Source organism: Curcuma longa, chromosome 16 (genome assembly GCF_044706935.1).
Source record: "Curcuma longa cultivar G26 ecotype Majalengka, Jawa Barat chromosome 16, ITB_CL_G26_1.1, whole genome shotgun sequence".
NCBI lineage: Eukaryota > Viridiplantae > Streptophyta > Magnoliopsida > Zingiberales > Zingiberaceae > Curcuma > Curcuma longa.
Genome location: NC_133876.1, coordinates 10,227,021 through 10,242,474, shown reverse-complemented (window position 1 = coordinate 10,242,474; position 15,454 = coordinate 10,227,021). Strand labels below are relative to the sequence as shown.

Here is a 15,454-nt window from a genome sequence, read left to right as displayed (position 1 = left end):
AAGGAAATAAAGACTCCGTAATTTGTGAAGCTGGAAAGGCAAATTCAAACTTGTCATCAATTATAAATAAATTATTTATCCCAAGATTTTTTGATGACGTGTATGGCAAATCAAAGCATTAAGCTAACAATAAAATAAATTAACATTTTCTATATTAAAATAATAATAAATAAATATTGTTTTTGTTTTCTTCTAACCTTTTTAGAGTTATGATTTGTTTAGGGATAAAAATAAAAAGATATCTTTTTATCCTTTAAAATGATCAAAATACAACTTCATTTTAAAATAAATTTGATAAATTACTTTTTAAACTTGATGATAAACTTTTATTAGCATTTGAAATGGAAAAATGATTAAAATGAAGTCATTATCAATAAAACACTTTATGGAAAATTAAATTAATACAGAAAAGATTTGCATAGCAACACGTTAATGCATAGTGTAAAAAATAATACTTGCAGTATGCTTGTGGGACCCGGAGCACGTGGGCAATGGGGAACCGGGTGGAAAATAAGGTAAGTGGGGGCAAAAAATAAAAGAGGATGAAATAAACTTTGCGGGCTTGCCCTTGGCATCCACTCCACATGAAACCCGAAGCAGAGAGACGGGCGGCGGAGAACGGTGGTCGAGGAGGAGGAGGAGGAGGAGGAGGAAGGTGCGATTTTTCGTCCTTTTTCTGCTGTTTGATGGGCGCCGTATCGGTTTCAGTTTCCGTGATTTTGGTTGGGGGATCGATCCGATTCCGCAAGGAAGCTTCCTGAAACGCGGAGGAGGATCACGTGTGGCGGTCGATCACTGTCACCCCAATTCGTCTTCCCGGTGTCCTTCGAGAACTCGAGTGGTTAGCAGTGTCGCCGTCGATTCCTTGGGGCGTGGATCCTCTCCGATTTCGGTTTTTTCGGGGGGCTTGTTCTTCCGCTGGTTGATTTCTTTGCTTCTTCGGGTGATTCCCACCCCCCCAAGGAAATTGATATATAATTCTCGTATTTCTTGTTGCAGGTATAGTTTCTAAGTGGTTGGTTTGAGTTGTTCGTTTTGTGTCGAGAAGTGAAGTCGGATTGGTTCGCATGATTGTATTAGGGTTTTGAATCGAATGAAGAGCGATGGATATGGGAGCCCAAATGAATCGGTTGTATCGCGGAGCAGTGAGTTAGAGTGTTGTTCTTAATTCTTCATATGATAAAAATAAGGCTTCTTGAGGTGGAGTCTGGGCCTTCCTTGTCTCTTGATTTGGACGGGGTTTATTTTGTCGTAATCAGTTCATTGGGCACTCCACTGAGTGGTCTAAAGTTTCGTCTGTGGAAATCTGACTCAGAGTTGGTTGGTTAACGAGACTTTTCAACCATTTTAGATAGCAACCAATGAACATGCCAGAATGAGAGGGCTAGAAAGGCCCATCGTCTATGGAACCCGTGGGAAAGAGGTTCCCTGATCTGTTCAAGTTGGTGAAGTCCTGGATTACTTGGAAGACTGAACCAGATTCAATTTCAAGGGCCTTTTGGATGCCTGATGATAGTTGTATGGTATGTTATGAATGTGATTCACAGTTCACAGTTTTCAATCGCAGACACCATTGTCGGAAGTGTGGGCGCATTTTCTGTGCTAAGTGCACCTCAAATTTTATCCCTGTAAATTTGTATGAGTCAGAGAGTATCCAGCAGGAAGGGGAGTTGATTCGTGTGTGTAACTTCTGTTTCAAGCAGCAGGAGGATGTGACAACTGCAAGATATGAAGCAGAACCATCAAGCCCTATTCTTAGTCCTTCCCCTTCAAATACAAGTTTTGATAGCACGAAGTCCAGTGGTGCTGGTAACAGTAGCCTGTCAACAGCAGTTTCTTACACATACTCAGGTGGAGCTTTCCAGCAACCATCCTATGGTCCTGCTCTGAGTCCTAGCCAGTCTGTCCAGTTGGAAAATTGCTTTGACAAACAAGACTTGCTGATAGAAGAGGGTTGCATGGATTCCTTGGTGGATAAAGGTGACCATTCACCTACTCGATTCGAGCTTTGCTTAAACAGGTGGCTTTATCTTTCTAATATCATTCTCTCTATAGCAGCATACTATTTGCTTGACAGTGGAGTTGGTGATGACTAATAATATTTATGCATGCCCAAACGACAACTTTCTGTTTATGCCATCGTATACCATAAGAACCTAATCTCATTTGATTGTTATTGTCCTTAGGGCCCTATTATATTCTAAGATGTTTGCATCTTAATCCATTAGATTAGAGCCGGTGGGCTATATGTTCATCCAACGTCTAACCTATACAACTCAGTTCTAAGATGAATTAAATTGGACAAATATGTGCATTACAATCTGAATGGGGTTACCATGCTGTTTTTAATGCTTGTTCAACTTGGAGGAATTGGCTGAAATTCATCATTTCTGAAATAGCCAGCGAAGGGAGATATGCTACTTCTGTTATTAAATTTTATTTAATTATACCTAACTTATACAAATCGGTGTGTAGATGAGTTAAACTTGCAGAATGTTTAACAAGGTAATGCTATTAGAAATTGGCCGTCTTATTGCTTTGTGCTTGTTTAACTTGGTGAACTGAATGAACTTCATTTCCTCTGTTAAAACAATACCTAAATTTTGGAATGGATGTGATAATGCTGGCCAGTACCTAAGGTTTGACCTTAGCTCTTGCTTTGTCATTTTGATGATTCCGCTTATTTATATGAACTTAAAATATTTGTTAATTAATTAGTGTATTAATTTATTAATGTGGATTTGAATTGAGGAATTATCCATATGTGTACTATCTTTGAGTCAGCTTTTCATGAACACATTGATTTTGTTCTAAAATAAAAAGAAAAGAAAATCTAAGATCAAATTAAACTATTACTAAAAATTTTTTAGTAGGTGTGCTATAATTTTTATCAACAATAATAATAATTATTTATTGAATTTGATAATTCTAGCATAGAGATATAATAGAAATAAGTATTAAAATTCTTGCAAAATTGAAGTGATTGTGCCATATAAAAGTGTCTTCCGAATTCAGATCTCTTATTACTAAAAAATGTCCTTGTTTAAAATTTTTGTATATTGATTCTAAATTTTGGTTTTTTGGTGTCTAAAGATGTTCTGTACGTAAAAAATCATTTTGAAAAATAGAATTGTCTATATTTTGCTCGTCTTCATCATTATATTATTTTTGCTTCTTCCTGAAATTATATGGTCTTCTTATTTATTGGAGATTCTCTATGTTAAAAGTTGATTCAGAGAATTAAACTAAAAATTCATAGTCTCCCTCTGGTTATAGGAGTGATGATGATGAAGATGATTTTGGAACATGTCAGTGGGATTCAGAAGAACAAAGGTATGTCAACTCTAATGAATTTTATGGGCCACTTGAATTTGACGAATCTGTGAAAAGGTGCGGATCACATAAAGCACATCCTGTTGAAGGAGATATTGACACTCAAGAAATCAGTGTTCCATTGCTTGACAACAGAAATTACCACACTCATTTAAGTACTGATAAGGTAGAAGAACATTGTACTGTAAATAATGTTGAATGCGATACTTCATCTTCCATATTTGGAGTGGACACTACTGATGCAGAACCTATGGATTTTGAGAACAATAAACAATTTTGGCTCCCTCCAGAGCCTGAAGATGAAGAAGATGAGAAAGAAGCTGTTTTCTTTGAAGATGAAGAAGATGATGCTACAGGAGAATGGCGCTATATGCGTTCATTGAATAGCTTTGGAAGTTTTGAGCACAGAAATCGAGACCGATCAATTGAGGAACATAAGAAAGCCATGAAAAATGTTGTTGAAGGTCACTTTAGGGCTTTAGTGGCTCAACTTCTTCAAGTTGAAAATTTACCTATTTCTGAAGACACCAACGAAAGCTGGCTAGATATACTAACCTCTTTGTCATGGGAAGCAGCAACACTTCTTAAACCAGACACTAGTAGTGGTGGAGGAATGGACCCTGGATTATATGTCAAGATTAAGTGCCTATCTTGTGGGCATCGCAGTGATAGGTAAGCCAATGTTCAATGTTCTAAAATGCTGAATAGATGATCATTTGGCATGGAGGTTAAATTACCCAGCAATATCATTCCTGCAAAAAATTGTTTATTGAAATGTTCTGTCCTTGAAAATTTTTCCAGGAAGATAAATAAAATACACAAAAAATGTTAAACTTTGGACAACTTAAAATACTTAAGTAGACAACAATTAATTAAGAAAACTGTAACTAGTTAATTACAACTAATACTTCTAACTGCTGGTATACAAAAGTGCATTAAGAAATAGTCAAGCACTTAAAAGTGTTAATATCTTAAAAACACATTTTATTAAAACATCATAACTCTTTCTTTGATAACCCAAAAGAATTGTATAAAACTGATGATGTATGAAACTACAAAAGCAAAAAATGAGAATAACCTAAGTTTGCCAAAACCCAACACATGGGACTAAGGGCCAATCATCTTGATCAGGTTTTTCATTCCGATCCCAAATTCCATTGCGTGGGAACTGTCACTGATTCCCACCCCATCATATCCCATTACTGTGATATATGAAACGTGTTTTATGAACATGCTCACCAATTCCCATGCCATGAGAAGTAAAATGCTACAAGCCAATTGAATACTTCCCCATGAGAAGTATTTTTAGTTTTTAGTCGACTTTACTGATAATTTCTACTTACTAATGACCCTTGCCCATGATGGAGCATACCCCTCATAATAATGGAATAATGTTGTTGCAGGATCAAGTGTCATGATTGGGTTGGTTTGTCTCTGGATGTTTCTTAATTCTTAACATAACTTTCCCCCTTGTTTTCTTTTAGTATGGTGGTGAAAGGAGTTGTGTGCAAGAAGAATGTGGCCAACCGTCGTATGCCTTCAAAGATTGAGAAAGCTCGCTTTCTAATCCTTGGCGGAGCTCTTGAATACCAGCGAGTATCAAATTTGCTTTCAAGTATTGATACTCTGTTGCAGCAGGTTTGTTGGGCCCTTATTCTTGACTAACATGTTTCATAGAGATGCTTCACTGGTTTCATATTTCATGGTGTTTTATTCAGGAAATGGATCACTTGAAGATGGCAATTGCAAAGATAGATTCTCACCACCCCAATGTTCTTTTGGTAGAGAAAACAGTATCTCGTTGTGCTCAAGATTATCTTCTTGCTAAAAACATTTCACTTGTTTTGAATGTAAAAAAGCCACTTCTAGAGCGTATAGCACGCTGCACTGGTGCGGAGATTATCCCTTCGATCGACCATCTTTCATCTCCAAAGCTGGGGCATTGTGAACTGTTTCATGTAGAGAAATTCGTTGAAGAACATGGTATTGCCTGCCAAGATGGAAAGAAACTCATAAAAACGTTGATGTTTTTTAGGGGATGCCCCAAACCCTTGGGTTGTACTGTAAGTGATCAAGTTTCCCTGTTTTATTAGTTACTTCTTGCTACGAAATCCTCAAACAATAGTTTAGACATTTGTATTTGGTGAATTCTTCAAGCAAGTAAACTCAAGATATTTCATTATGAAATCAATTTCAGTAAAAGATTTATTTTCTCAGCAACTGATTTTAGTTGTACTTAATTCTTTCCATACACTTCTTTTTATTTTATTTTAAATTGAACTTTACTTCTTGAAGTTTTTTTATGTTTCTGAAGATGGCTACATCAATGTTGATGCTTCTGCTCATTGGAGTTTATAAGCACGCCAAGGTTCACAAAGATTTATCTGAATGTCCTTTTTGATTTACAGATTTTGCTTAAGGGTGCCTGTAGCAATGAGCTGAAGAAAGTCAAGCATGTTCTTCAATATGGAGTATTTGCTGCATATCATTTGGCTTTGGAAACATCTTTTCTTGCTGATGAGAGGGCCTCTCTTCCAGAACTTCCATTGAAGTCTCCCATAACTGTCGCACTTCCAGATAAACCCTCTATGGCAAACCGATCTATATCCACGATTCCTGGCTTCACAATATCTACAGCGGATAAGTCACAGTCTAGTAGTGCTGTGCAAACTTCTGGTAAATCAGATCCCAATTTAGGACCAGGAACTGGATCAGCTTTACCACTTTCTTATGAAGATAATACTTCTCAGACCCTTTTGTCTCTCCCTAACTCTGATACTGCAGTTGTAAATATGCTTGATCTTTCGGTTGATAAAGGCAACCAACTGGAAAATATGGGAGAACAATGTCTGGCCTCTTTTGTTTCTTTATCTCACTCAGTTACAGCTCCAAGCTATTCCTTTGGTCGTTCTGCATGTCATAGTGGAGAAGAAATTATGGCAGACTTTTTAAGGGGTAACGAACCTGGATGCATGGAAACTCATAAAGAAACAAGTATCAGTCATCAAGTCCAAACATCCAACCTTCATGAAAATAGAGGAGTCTTTGAGGATGGTAGGGGGACAGACTGTGATGTGCAAAGAGATGACTTAAAATCTATAAAATTACATCGAGATAATTCAAGGAATGATGATTTGGTTACAAAGGAAGAATTCCCACCATCTCCATCAGATCATCAGAGCATTTTGGTTTCTCTATCTTCCCGCTGTGTTTGGAAAGGTAGTACTGTCTGTGAGCGTGCACATCTATTCCGCTTCAAATATTATGGCAGTTTTGACAGGCCTCTTGGGAGATACTTACGAGACCACCTATTTAATCAGGTTTTTACGTCTTTTAATTTTATTTTATTTCCTGTACAAATGCATATCTAGAGTGATTTATAAAGAAGCTTTCTACTCTGACAATGTATTCTACAGAGTTATAAGTGTCGTACTTGTGAGATGCCATCAGAAGTTCATATATATTGTTATACACATCGCCAAGGCAGCCTGACAATATCTGTTAAGAAGCTTGAAGAATTTGTTTTGCCGGGAGCACGTGATGGCAAGATATGGATGTGGCACAGGTGCCTGTGCTGCCCTCGAGCTAATGGACTACCACCTGCAACTCCAAGAATTGTAATGTCTGATGCTGCTTGGGGTTTGTCTTTTGGTAAATTTTTAGAGCTTAGCTTTTCAAATCATGCTGCTGCAAGTAGAGTAGCTAGCTGTGGACATTCACTACACAGGGATTGTTTACGTTTTTATGGGTATTTTTCTTTTACTATTATTTCTTTTTTGGCACTTTATAATGTAATTTGTATTTTTCTTGTTCATTGATCTTTGCCCGAACATGTGTAGATATGGGGAAATGGTTGCTTGCTTCAAATATGCACCAATAAATATACACTCTGTCTATCTGCCGCCTTCAATATTGGATTTTAACTACCAGCATCAAGATTGGGTACAAGAAGAAACAGATAAGGTCTCATTGGACTAAGTTTGGTTAGTGCAGATTTATTTGGCACTCTTGGATGTTAATTGTTTTGATTTAATTTGACAGTTAAGTAATATTGCGCTTGATCTCTTCACTCAAGTACAAAAGTCACTGCACCAACTTGAAGAGAAAATCTCTAACACTGGTTCTCATGATGTAAACATGGAAGTCCTTGAAGGTATTTTGCTGAAAGAGAGAGCAGAATTTGAGGTGTGGAAACATAAATACATGTCTTTTTTATATTATTTTCCGTGTCTTTGTGAAATGATGGCCTTCTCATATCAATGAGGATATCTTCTACATTACTGGTTTCAGGAATCTGTTCGGGTGATAACTAAAAAGGAGACAGATATGCAGCCATTTGTTGATATTCTTGAAGTTAATAAGTTGCAAAGGAAATTGCTGTTCCAGTCCTATGTATGGGAAAAACAAATAAAATTTGCTACTGATGCATGTACTAAAGGTTTGCCAACTAAGAATAAAGAGGAACTAACTCCTAGGGTTGCGAGGAGCTTCACAAATTCAGACTCTTCAGTTTCTGTAGCTTCTGCTGGACCCCATAATGGGAGTGGGAGTAAAGATGAAGATGATCAATATAAGCAACCTTCAGATCAGCAAAAACTAGATTTAGAACAAGAGAGCACCAAAGTCCTCTCTATTAGCACAACTGCAAGCAATCAGACTGATTTCGTGGAATCACATGATGGTCCACATAGGGTTGTTTCTGCAGGGCAATACCCAATCATGGATGAGCTCTCTAACACCTTGGATGCAAAATGGATAGGTGAAAATGGTCCTACTTTAGTTGATGCAAGCAAATTGAACCTATCAGGTCTAGATGATACAACTCATTTAATTTCATCTGAGAATGTTGAAGAAAGCTCTCACATCGATTCAAATTCAACATCTACAAATACTTCTAGATCATGTGAACACATTGAAGATGTATCTGTTTTTATCAAGACGTCTGTATCTGACCTCTATGCTTCTCTCAACAAGGATATTGATGGTTTCCTTAGTGCATATCATCCTGAAAGTATACATGTATTTAAGGAGTTATTACAGAAGGGCTGGGGAAGGCTGTTTCTTCCCCTTGGTGTTAATGATACTGCCATTCCAATTTATGATGATGAACCAACGAGTGTCATTGCTTATGCTCTTGTTTGTGCTGATTATCACTCTCAAATATCTGATGAGCCTGAGAAGTTAAGAGATGGTAGGGAATCTCCACTTTCTTTGACCATCCAGGATTATGGGAACTCTTTCATATTTCCGTCATCTGATGATATTCCTTTTGAAAGTTTCAAGAGTCTCGGGTCCATTGATGATAGCACTTCGTCCATCCCTGGTAGCAAGAGTCCCCTGACCATAGATCCACTTGCATCCACTAAATCAATGCATGTTAGAGTCTCTTGCTCAACAAGGTATAGTGTGACTTGCTACTATGCAAAACATTTTGAAGCATTAAGGAGAACTTGCTGTCCATCTGAACTCGACTTTATAAGGTCTCTTAGTCGTTGCAAAAAATGGGGTGCACAAGGTGGGAAGAGCAATGTCTTTTTTGCAAAGTCTCTGGATGATAGGTTCATTATAAAGCAGGTTACCAAGACTGAGTTAGAATCATTTATTAAATTTGCTCCGGAGTATTTCAAGTATCTAACAGAATCCATAAGCACTGGGAGTCCAACATGTTTGGCAAAGATTCTTGGCATTTACCAGGTATCTGGCCCTGTTCAAATTTTTCATGTTTGATTTTCCATTTTGTCTTTGTGAAACTAATGTCGGTGTATTAACCAAATATCCCAATCTGACTGACTAAAATCTTGCCTCTCATATTTTGTTGATTGCTTTATGGGGCAAAATGTTCCTCTCCACTAAATTTATTACTCTTCTTAACCATTGACATTACACCTCTTGAAGCAAGAATAAACTGAAAGCACCAATTTTTCTCTTATTAATCTGAAGTAGAGACTCATCCTTATTATTTTCTATGGTGACAAGAACATTTTCTTGTTTGTTACCAACCTCTTTAAGTTCAGTCCTTTTCAAAAAGTTATTTAATTCACTTGAGATATTTTTCTGTCAGGCAGCAATCTTACAACCAATCCAGATACATCTTTTCCTTGTTTATTTACTATTCCATGTGCAAGCTCTAATTTATCCCTTTCTGAAACAAAATTGTTTTATATGTATATATTGTAATATAGGTCCCAATCAAAAGCTCGAAAGGTGGAAAAGAATCAAAGATGGATGTTCTTGTAATGGAGAACCTTTTATTTGGAAGGAGCATTAAGTGGTTGTATGACCTTAAAGGATCTTCAAGGTCTCGATATAATGCAGATTCAAGTGGTAACAATAAGGTGCTTCTTGATCAAAATTTGATCGAGGCAATGCCTACTTCTCCAATTTTTGTTGGAAACAAAGCAAAGAGACTTCTGGAAAGAGCTGTGTGGAATGACACAGCCTTTCTTGCGGTAAGTGAAACTGTTTTGATAGGTCTGCTCCTTACATTACAATTGTTCGTCGCAGAACTCTTTTATATATCCTCCAGGAAACATGTTCTTTATATTTGCCCAACAATATGGTAATGCACCTCTTTCTGCACATTATTGGAATTACGAAATGTAAATCTTATATTTACTTGGCAGGGATCAAAACTGAGAAAGTAAATGATGACTGAATTAATTTAACCTCATAATAAGTTCCGACATATATATGAATTTTTTCCACTGGAAGCATGTACCATTTGAGGAAGCCCAAGTTCGTATCATCTTTCAGTTTTCTCTGAATCCAAAAGCAAATTGTACTATGAAATTTGGTTTCCCTCCCAATCCCATAAAATGCAATTTGTATGAGCACAACAAATACACTTTTTCTAACCACTCATATTGCAAGCCATTCCTCTTCAACTTAAAATTACCAATTAACACAATTGAATTTTATTATTCCACAAGGAATTGCAAGAAGAACAAAGATAAGGTTCCTATCTTGTGCAAGTTTAAATTGGCATCAAAGTTATGTGGAAATCATCATCAGTGAGATTTGTTTCTTTATTTTGTACTTGTGCTCATTGTCTCTCCCTGCTATTGAGTTTATGAATTCCATACATGAATCTAAACTGCACAATGGGAATTTTGAGTTTCCATCAACTGACTTTTTTTTTTCCTGTTGCACATCCACGTATGTATGGCCCATTGAAGGTGGGAAGGGGTAGGAAAATCTTAAGTATGCAGTATTTTTCTGAACTGAGAATTGTGATATCTTATCTTGTAATAATAATGTGATTAAACTGCTAACAATGAATGTTCTTTCTAACTGCGTTTCCAACCATTTCTGTGCCTTTAACTTCCATTTTTCTTGTGTTCTCATAGTCCATTGATGTGATGGATTACTCTTTGCTCGTGGGGGTCGATGAGCACAAGCAGGAGCTGGTTCTTGGGATCATTGATTTCATGCGGCAATACACATGGGACAAGCATCTCGAGACATGGGTGAAAGCCTCAGGAATTCTGGGAGGATCCACATCTCCCACTGTGATTTCACCCAAACAATACAAAAAACGATTCAGGAAAGCAATGTCGGCATACTTCATTGTGGTTCCGGATCAATGGTCGCCACCTATCATCATACCAAGTCAATCACAGTCTGACCTTTGCCAAGACGATCTACTAGCCGCCTCTCCAAATTAATAAATGCCAGCCTCAGCTTATTTTAAAGGTTTGAACTGGCTACATCCTACCATAATACCATGGCGGCTGCAGGCCGGCCGGTCGTTGCCAAGTGAAGTGAACCTTCTTAGATACTCTCCGAAACATGATGTTCATGTGAAAGCCACTGAGATGTCTAGTGGGTGATTGCCCACATTTTTGTGTCATTTACACCCAAGCCCACCTCATAAAATCTCATATATAGTATGTTAGATTTCTGCCTCCTATTTGTTGTTTTCTCTACATATGCCCCAATTATTTGTCAAAGATGCACAACAACATGAATGTTGCTATCAAGATCCATAAACATGCTGTTCGTCTACCATTTATTTGTTTTTTTTTTGTGTCCGTGAACTTGGTTGTTGTATGGGAAGAGTGTGTAATGTAAGTAGCAGCACTAGAACATGTACATTTCAATCACAATAAATCTGATTGCATATTACACTCGAGAGCTTCATTGTAGTGTTGTCGTTATGTTTTTTGAGTTCTTCCGAGCTTACAATTACCCTTATTTTTTTTTAAATTAACTTTTTCTCTAGTTCGCCTGTCATCTTCAGAACATAATTTATATATATACAAGTCGAGAAATGCTACGCTGTGCGACGAGGAATTCGTGATCCGTGCGCGACATCCGTGATTCATTGCTGCTGTCGCCGTCCTTGCTGTGTCGTATGGCCACCACCGGTTGCCGACTCGGATGCGATCGATGCGCCGTTCGTCAGCGTTCTGTCTGGCGTCGGATTTCGATCGGAATTCGACAGAATTCGATCGAAAACAGGGTCGGCAGTGGCTGCGTCGTTTGCGATCAAATCGCGATCGGATTCCGGCCAAATCGCGGTCGGAGATCGGCCGAGGAAGGATTGACATGACACTGATCCTTCCTCGGTCGGATTCCGGCTAAATTGATAGTGGCCGTGTCGTTTCCGACCAAATCGCGATCGGATCGAAGACCAACCAAGGAAGGATCGGCATCGCTCGGATTCTGGCTGAATCGATAGTGGCCGCGTCGTTTCCGACCAAATCGCGATCGGAGACCAGCCGAGGAAAGACCGGCGTATGGTGGATCAGGGAGTCGTGCATGGGTCACGCATGGAGTTGTCGTGCAGCATAGCAATCTTGTATACAAGTTGGACCAATGAAAAAAAATGATAAATCCCAACTAGCCCCATTGATTATCTCTGGGGGTGACTGACTCGGCCCCCGGAAGTTTTCCACCGATTACTAGGGTAAATCGAGAAGTGTACGTGGCGGCCAGCCCAGACACCCAAATACTTTGATTGCGCTCCCCATTTAGAGGAAAATTCCAACAAATACGTTATAACTGGGGATCAAATCGTAGGTTTCTGGATGACAACTGGATGTCCGCGGCACCATTGCCCCGGGAACCAAGTTGGACCAATGAAATATTTATGACTTCTGAACTTTGATCATTTGATCATTAAGCATTCGGTGATTAAAATATTAAATTAATTAACAACACAAATTGGAATCTTTCTCCTTTTTTTTTACTATTATTAAAATCAAAAGGAGTGTGTAGGGCACATGGTCCAAGCCCCACGTCACGAATTCAATGAACTTGGTTCACGGAATCTCTCTAAAACTTTTGCTCATCGAATATTTAAAATCATTATAAAAATCATATTACTATTTTTTTCCCCTTCATCTCTGTGGGAACATTTTATTTATAAAAATATTAAAATAATTTCTTTTTTTTTCTGGCCGCAGTAATGGTACGGAGTGGGTTGGTGAATGGGGGCCATTAATTAACGTACGCAAATCAATTGTCTGCATGCATGCACGGACGCAGCGACTCAAACTGACACATAAATCAGCAAATTTGGAGTATGTGAATGTATTTTTTTTAAAAAAAAATAAATTACAAAATAAAAAAATAAGAAAATATGATTAAAAAAAGTGTTGGGATAAAAACAGTCAATTAATAATGATTCAGGTAGAAAAATTAATGACTAACAAACTGATAAATTGATGAGAAAATATAAAAACAATTTAAGACATTTTTTTTAAATGTTAAAACTAATAGGGTTCTTTTAGTAAATTAATTTTTAATAAATTTAATTTTTGGAAGAATATTATCTCTTCTCTCTTTTAAAGGGTGAGTCTTTGGCTTCAACTCTTGTCTGCTCTGTTCTCGGGGAGGAGGAGAAGAATCGAGATCGGACGATGTGCGGCGGAGCGATCATCTCCGACTTCATCCCCACCGCACAATGGGTCACCTCGGACTACCTGTGGCCGGAGCTGAAGACAGGGGGAGCCAGTGGCGCGAGGAGGAAGAGGATTGGACGCCGCCGAGCCGCTGCGGCGGAGGTCACCGAGGACGACTTCGAGGCTGACTTCCGGGAGTTCGACGCCGAGGCGATGGAGTTCGGCGCGGGCGACGAGGTGCAGATGGTCGAAGCCAAACCCTTCGCTTTCACCTCGAAAGGCATCTTTTTTCCCTTCCCCCTCTTTCTTACTTCGATTTTATCCCTTTTTGATTTAAAAAAAAAAGGGATTTCGATTGGTAGAAGCTCGATATTTCTCTATCTTCTACTCCACATATGAATTCATGTGGGTTCTAGTTCGCGCATGATGGATCTTTAACTCGCTGTCTAGGGGTTTTTTTTTTTAGCTTGATATTCTCAAATTAGGTATTGAGTTCTGTTCTTCCGCAAAATTTTTAGCTTTACTTGGAGTATCTTTCTTATTTGGAACAACTTTTCTCCCAAGCTTTTATTTTGCACCTTATCTTAGTTTCTGTTGGATCATTCATTATATCGCAATCTGTATGGCTTATTTAGTTTTAGTTTTTGATCTGTATCACTTGCATATTTGTTCATCAAGCTTTTCCTCTGATGTTTACAAGTTTGCTTTGTTCTCTCTCTTTTTGATCAAGTCATTCACTATCTATCTGTTCTTTTCTCTTTATAGTTTGTTTTGGATTCTTATTATCAAAGTGTCTTAGATCTGTGATTTATGGGTGCTGATCAAGAACTTGCTAAGCATCAAAAAATGTCCTTCAAAAACATGTACTAATTCCCTTTTAAACATCGCAGTAGATGGAACACTCGGAAACAAAGATGTCAAATTTAATGAACCTGCAGCTGGGTCTGCAAAAAGGACCAGAAAGAATCAATACCGGGGAATCCGGCAGCGTCCTTGGGGCAAATGGGCAGCTGAAATTAGAGATCCCCGAAAGGGTGTTCGCGTCTGGCTCGGAACCTACAACACTGCCGAAGAAGCTGCACGAGCATATGATGCAGAGGCTCGTCGGATCCGTGGCAAAAAAGCCAAGGTGAACTTCCCTGAGGAGGCACCTCCAAGTGTTCAAACCTTCTTGCCGAGTTCAAATGCCCGCAAACTGAACCACCCTTCAGAGAAGCTCAATTTTAACCAGAATATGAACTACTTGGAAGGACCAGATCAGGATATACCTGCTGTTTTCGCCTTTCTTGACGATAAGGAGCCTATCAAGCAATCCATGAATTTGAACTCCTTCGTGGAGAAGACGCGAAAATCTCCTGTCGATGATTGTGCAACTAAGTTTTATTCTGAATATGGTTGCAGTAGTGAAGCTAAGACACCTGAGATCACTTCAATTATCGGCAACACTGAGGAAGTAGTCTCTGCCGATATCTCCTCAGCTGAGAGTTTGTCTGAGGAATTGTCTGTTTTTGAGTCCTACATGAACTTTCTGCAAGAACCCTATCTGGAGGGAAGCCCGGATGCGTCGGCTGAGGGCCTTCTCGTTAGCGATATGATTCAAGAGGTGAACGATGAGGATCTTTGGAGCTTTGCCGACCTTCTTCCAATGGCAGTGAAGGGTTACTGAGGGATCTCATTCCTGCAATACTGTTTTGTAAATAGTATGCAAGTATAAGCAAGTTTACATAATTCGGTTTCACTTTCTAAAGAATTTGTCCTCCCATTTTGTTTCAGGAATCGGTGCACTAGGAGCATGGTGAAGAAGACATATCAGCTATATGATTGTGAGAGGAGCTTCTCTTTATGCAATCATCTATCTTTCTATGTGATATATATCGTTGTGGTATTGCCTTGTGTTTCTCTATTTCATGTACTAAATTCGCGCGTCGTAGGGACTTGTTGGCTTTCTGTAATTATATTTCCGCACCGTGCTATGCTTATCGATAAATAATGCACACTCGTATGCTCTTAACTAGTCACATTGGTAGACTCTGAACTCATTCTAAGCAATCATACTTCTATATGCACCTTCTTCAAGTTACATCTATATGATATAGTTAGGGATTTCAATTGCAGTTTTTCAATTTATCTCCTCATAGATGATCGTAAGTCGATCGTGTGAGGTTGCTGGGTGGTGGATTTCACCTTTTATTGAAAAAATTAGGATTTTTGCTTCTCAGTGAGTTGAAAGTTTTGTCCTTAGATTAATCTTGAAGTTTCATACTTTTTTCAGTGTT

At 38.4% G+C, this 15,454-nt stretch overlaps 2 protein-coding genes across 6 annotated transcripts; both read left to right on the top strand.

Annotated features, from left to right (window-relative positions):
* Nucleotides 1-571: 571 nt before the first annotated feature.
* LOC141847367 (1-phosphatidylinositol-3-phosphate 5-kinase FAB1B-like) lies at nt 572-11,457 on the top strand. Of its 3 annotated transcripts, none has more exons than XM_074735406.1 (12): nt 572-655; nt 1,000-2,020; nt 3,277-4,005; nt 4,818-4,971; nt 5,052-5,396; nt 5,742-6,653; nt 6,750-7,081; nt 7,173-7,296; nt 7,375-7,518; nt 7,624-9,027; nt 9,516-9,782; nt 10,680-11,457. In XM_074735406.1, exons 2-12 carry the CDS (start codon nt 1,404-1,406, stop codon nt 10,995-10,997), a joined length of 5,346 nt encoding a protein of 1,781 aa, XP_074591507.1. In that variant the 5' UTR covers nt 572-655; nt 1,000-1,403; the 3' UTR covers nt 10,998-11,457. The 3 variants fall into 3 exon arrangements, with proteins under 3 accessions (XP_074591507.1, XP_074591506.1, XP_074591508.1); XM_074735405.1 differs by lacking the exon at nt 572-655 and adding an exon at nt 662-921; XM_074735407.1 differs by lacking the exon at nt 572-655 and having other exon boundaries at nt 928-2,020.
* Nucleotides 11,458-13,134: 1,677 nt separating this feature from the next.
* Nucleotides 13,135-15,237, top strand: LOC141847892 (ethylene-responsive transcription factor 1-like). Of its 3 annotated transcripts, none has more exons than XM_074735998.1 (3): nt 13,135-13,458; nt 14,072-14,878; nt 14,952-15,237. In XM_074735998.1, exons 1-2 carry the CDS (start codon nt 13,197-13,199, stop codon nt 14,842-14,844), a joined length of 1,035 nt encoding a protein of 344 aa, XP_074592099.1. In that variant the 5' UTR covers nt 13,135-13,196; the 3' UTR covers nt 14,845-14,878; nt 14,952-15,237. The 3 variants fall into 3 exon arrangements, with proteins under 3 accessions (XP_074592099.1, XP_074592098.1, XP_074592097.1); XM_074735997.1 differs by having other exon boundaries at nt 14,069-14,871; XM_074735996.1 differs by having other exon boundaries at nt 14,069-14,878.
* The last annotated feature ends 217 nt before the right edge of the window (nt 15,238-15,454 follow it).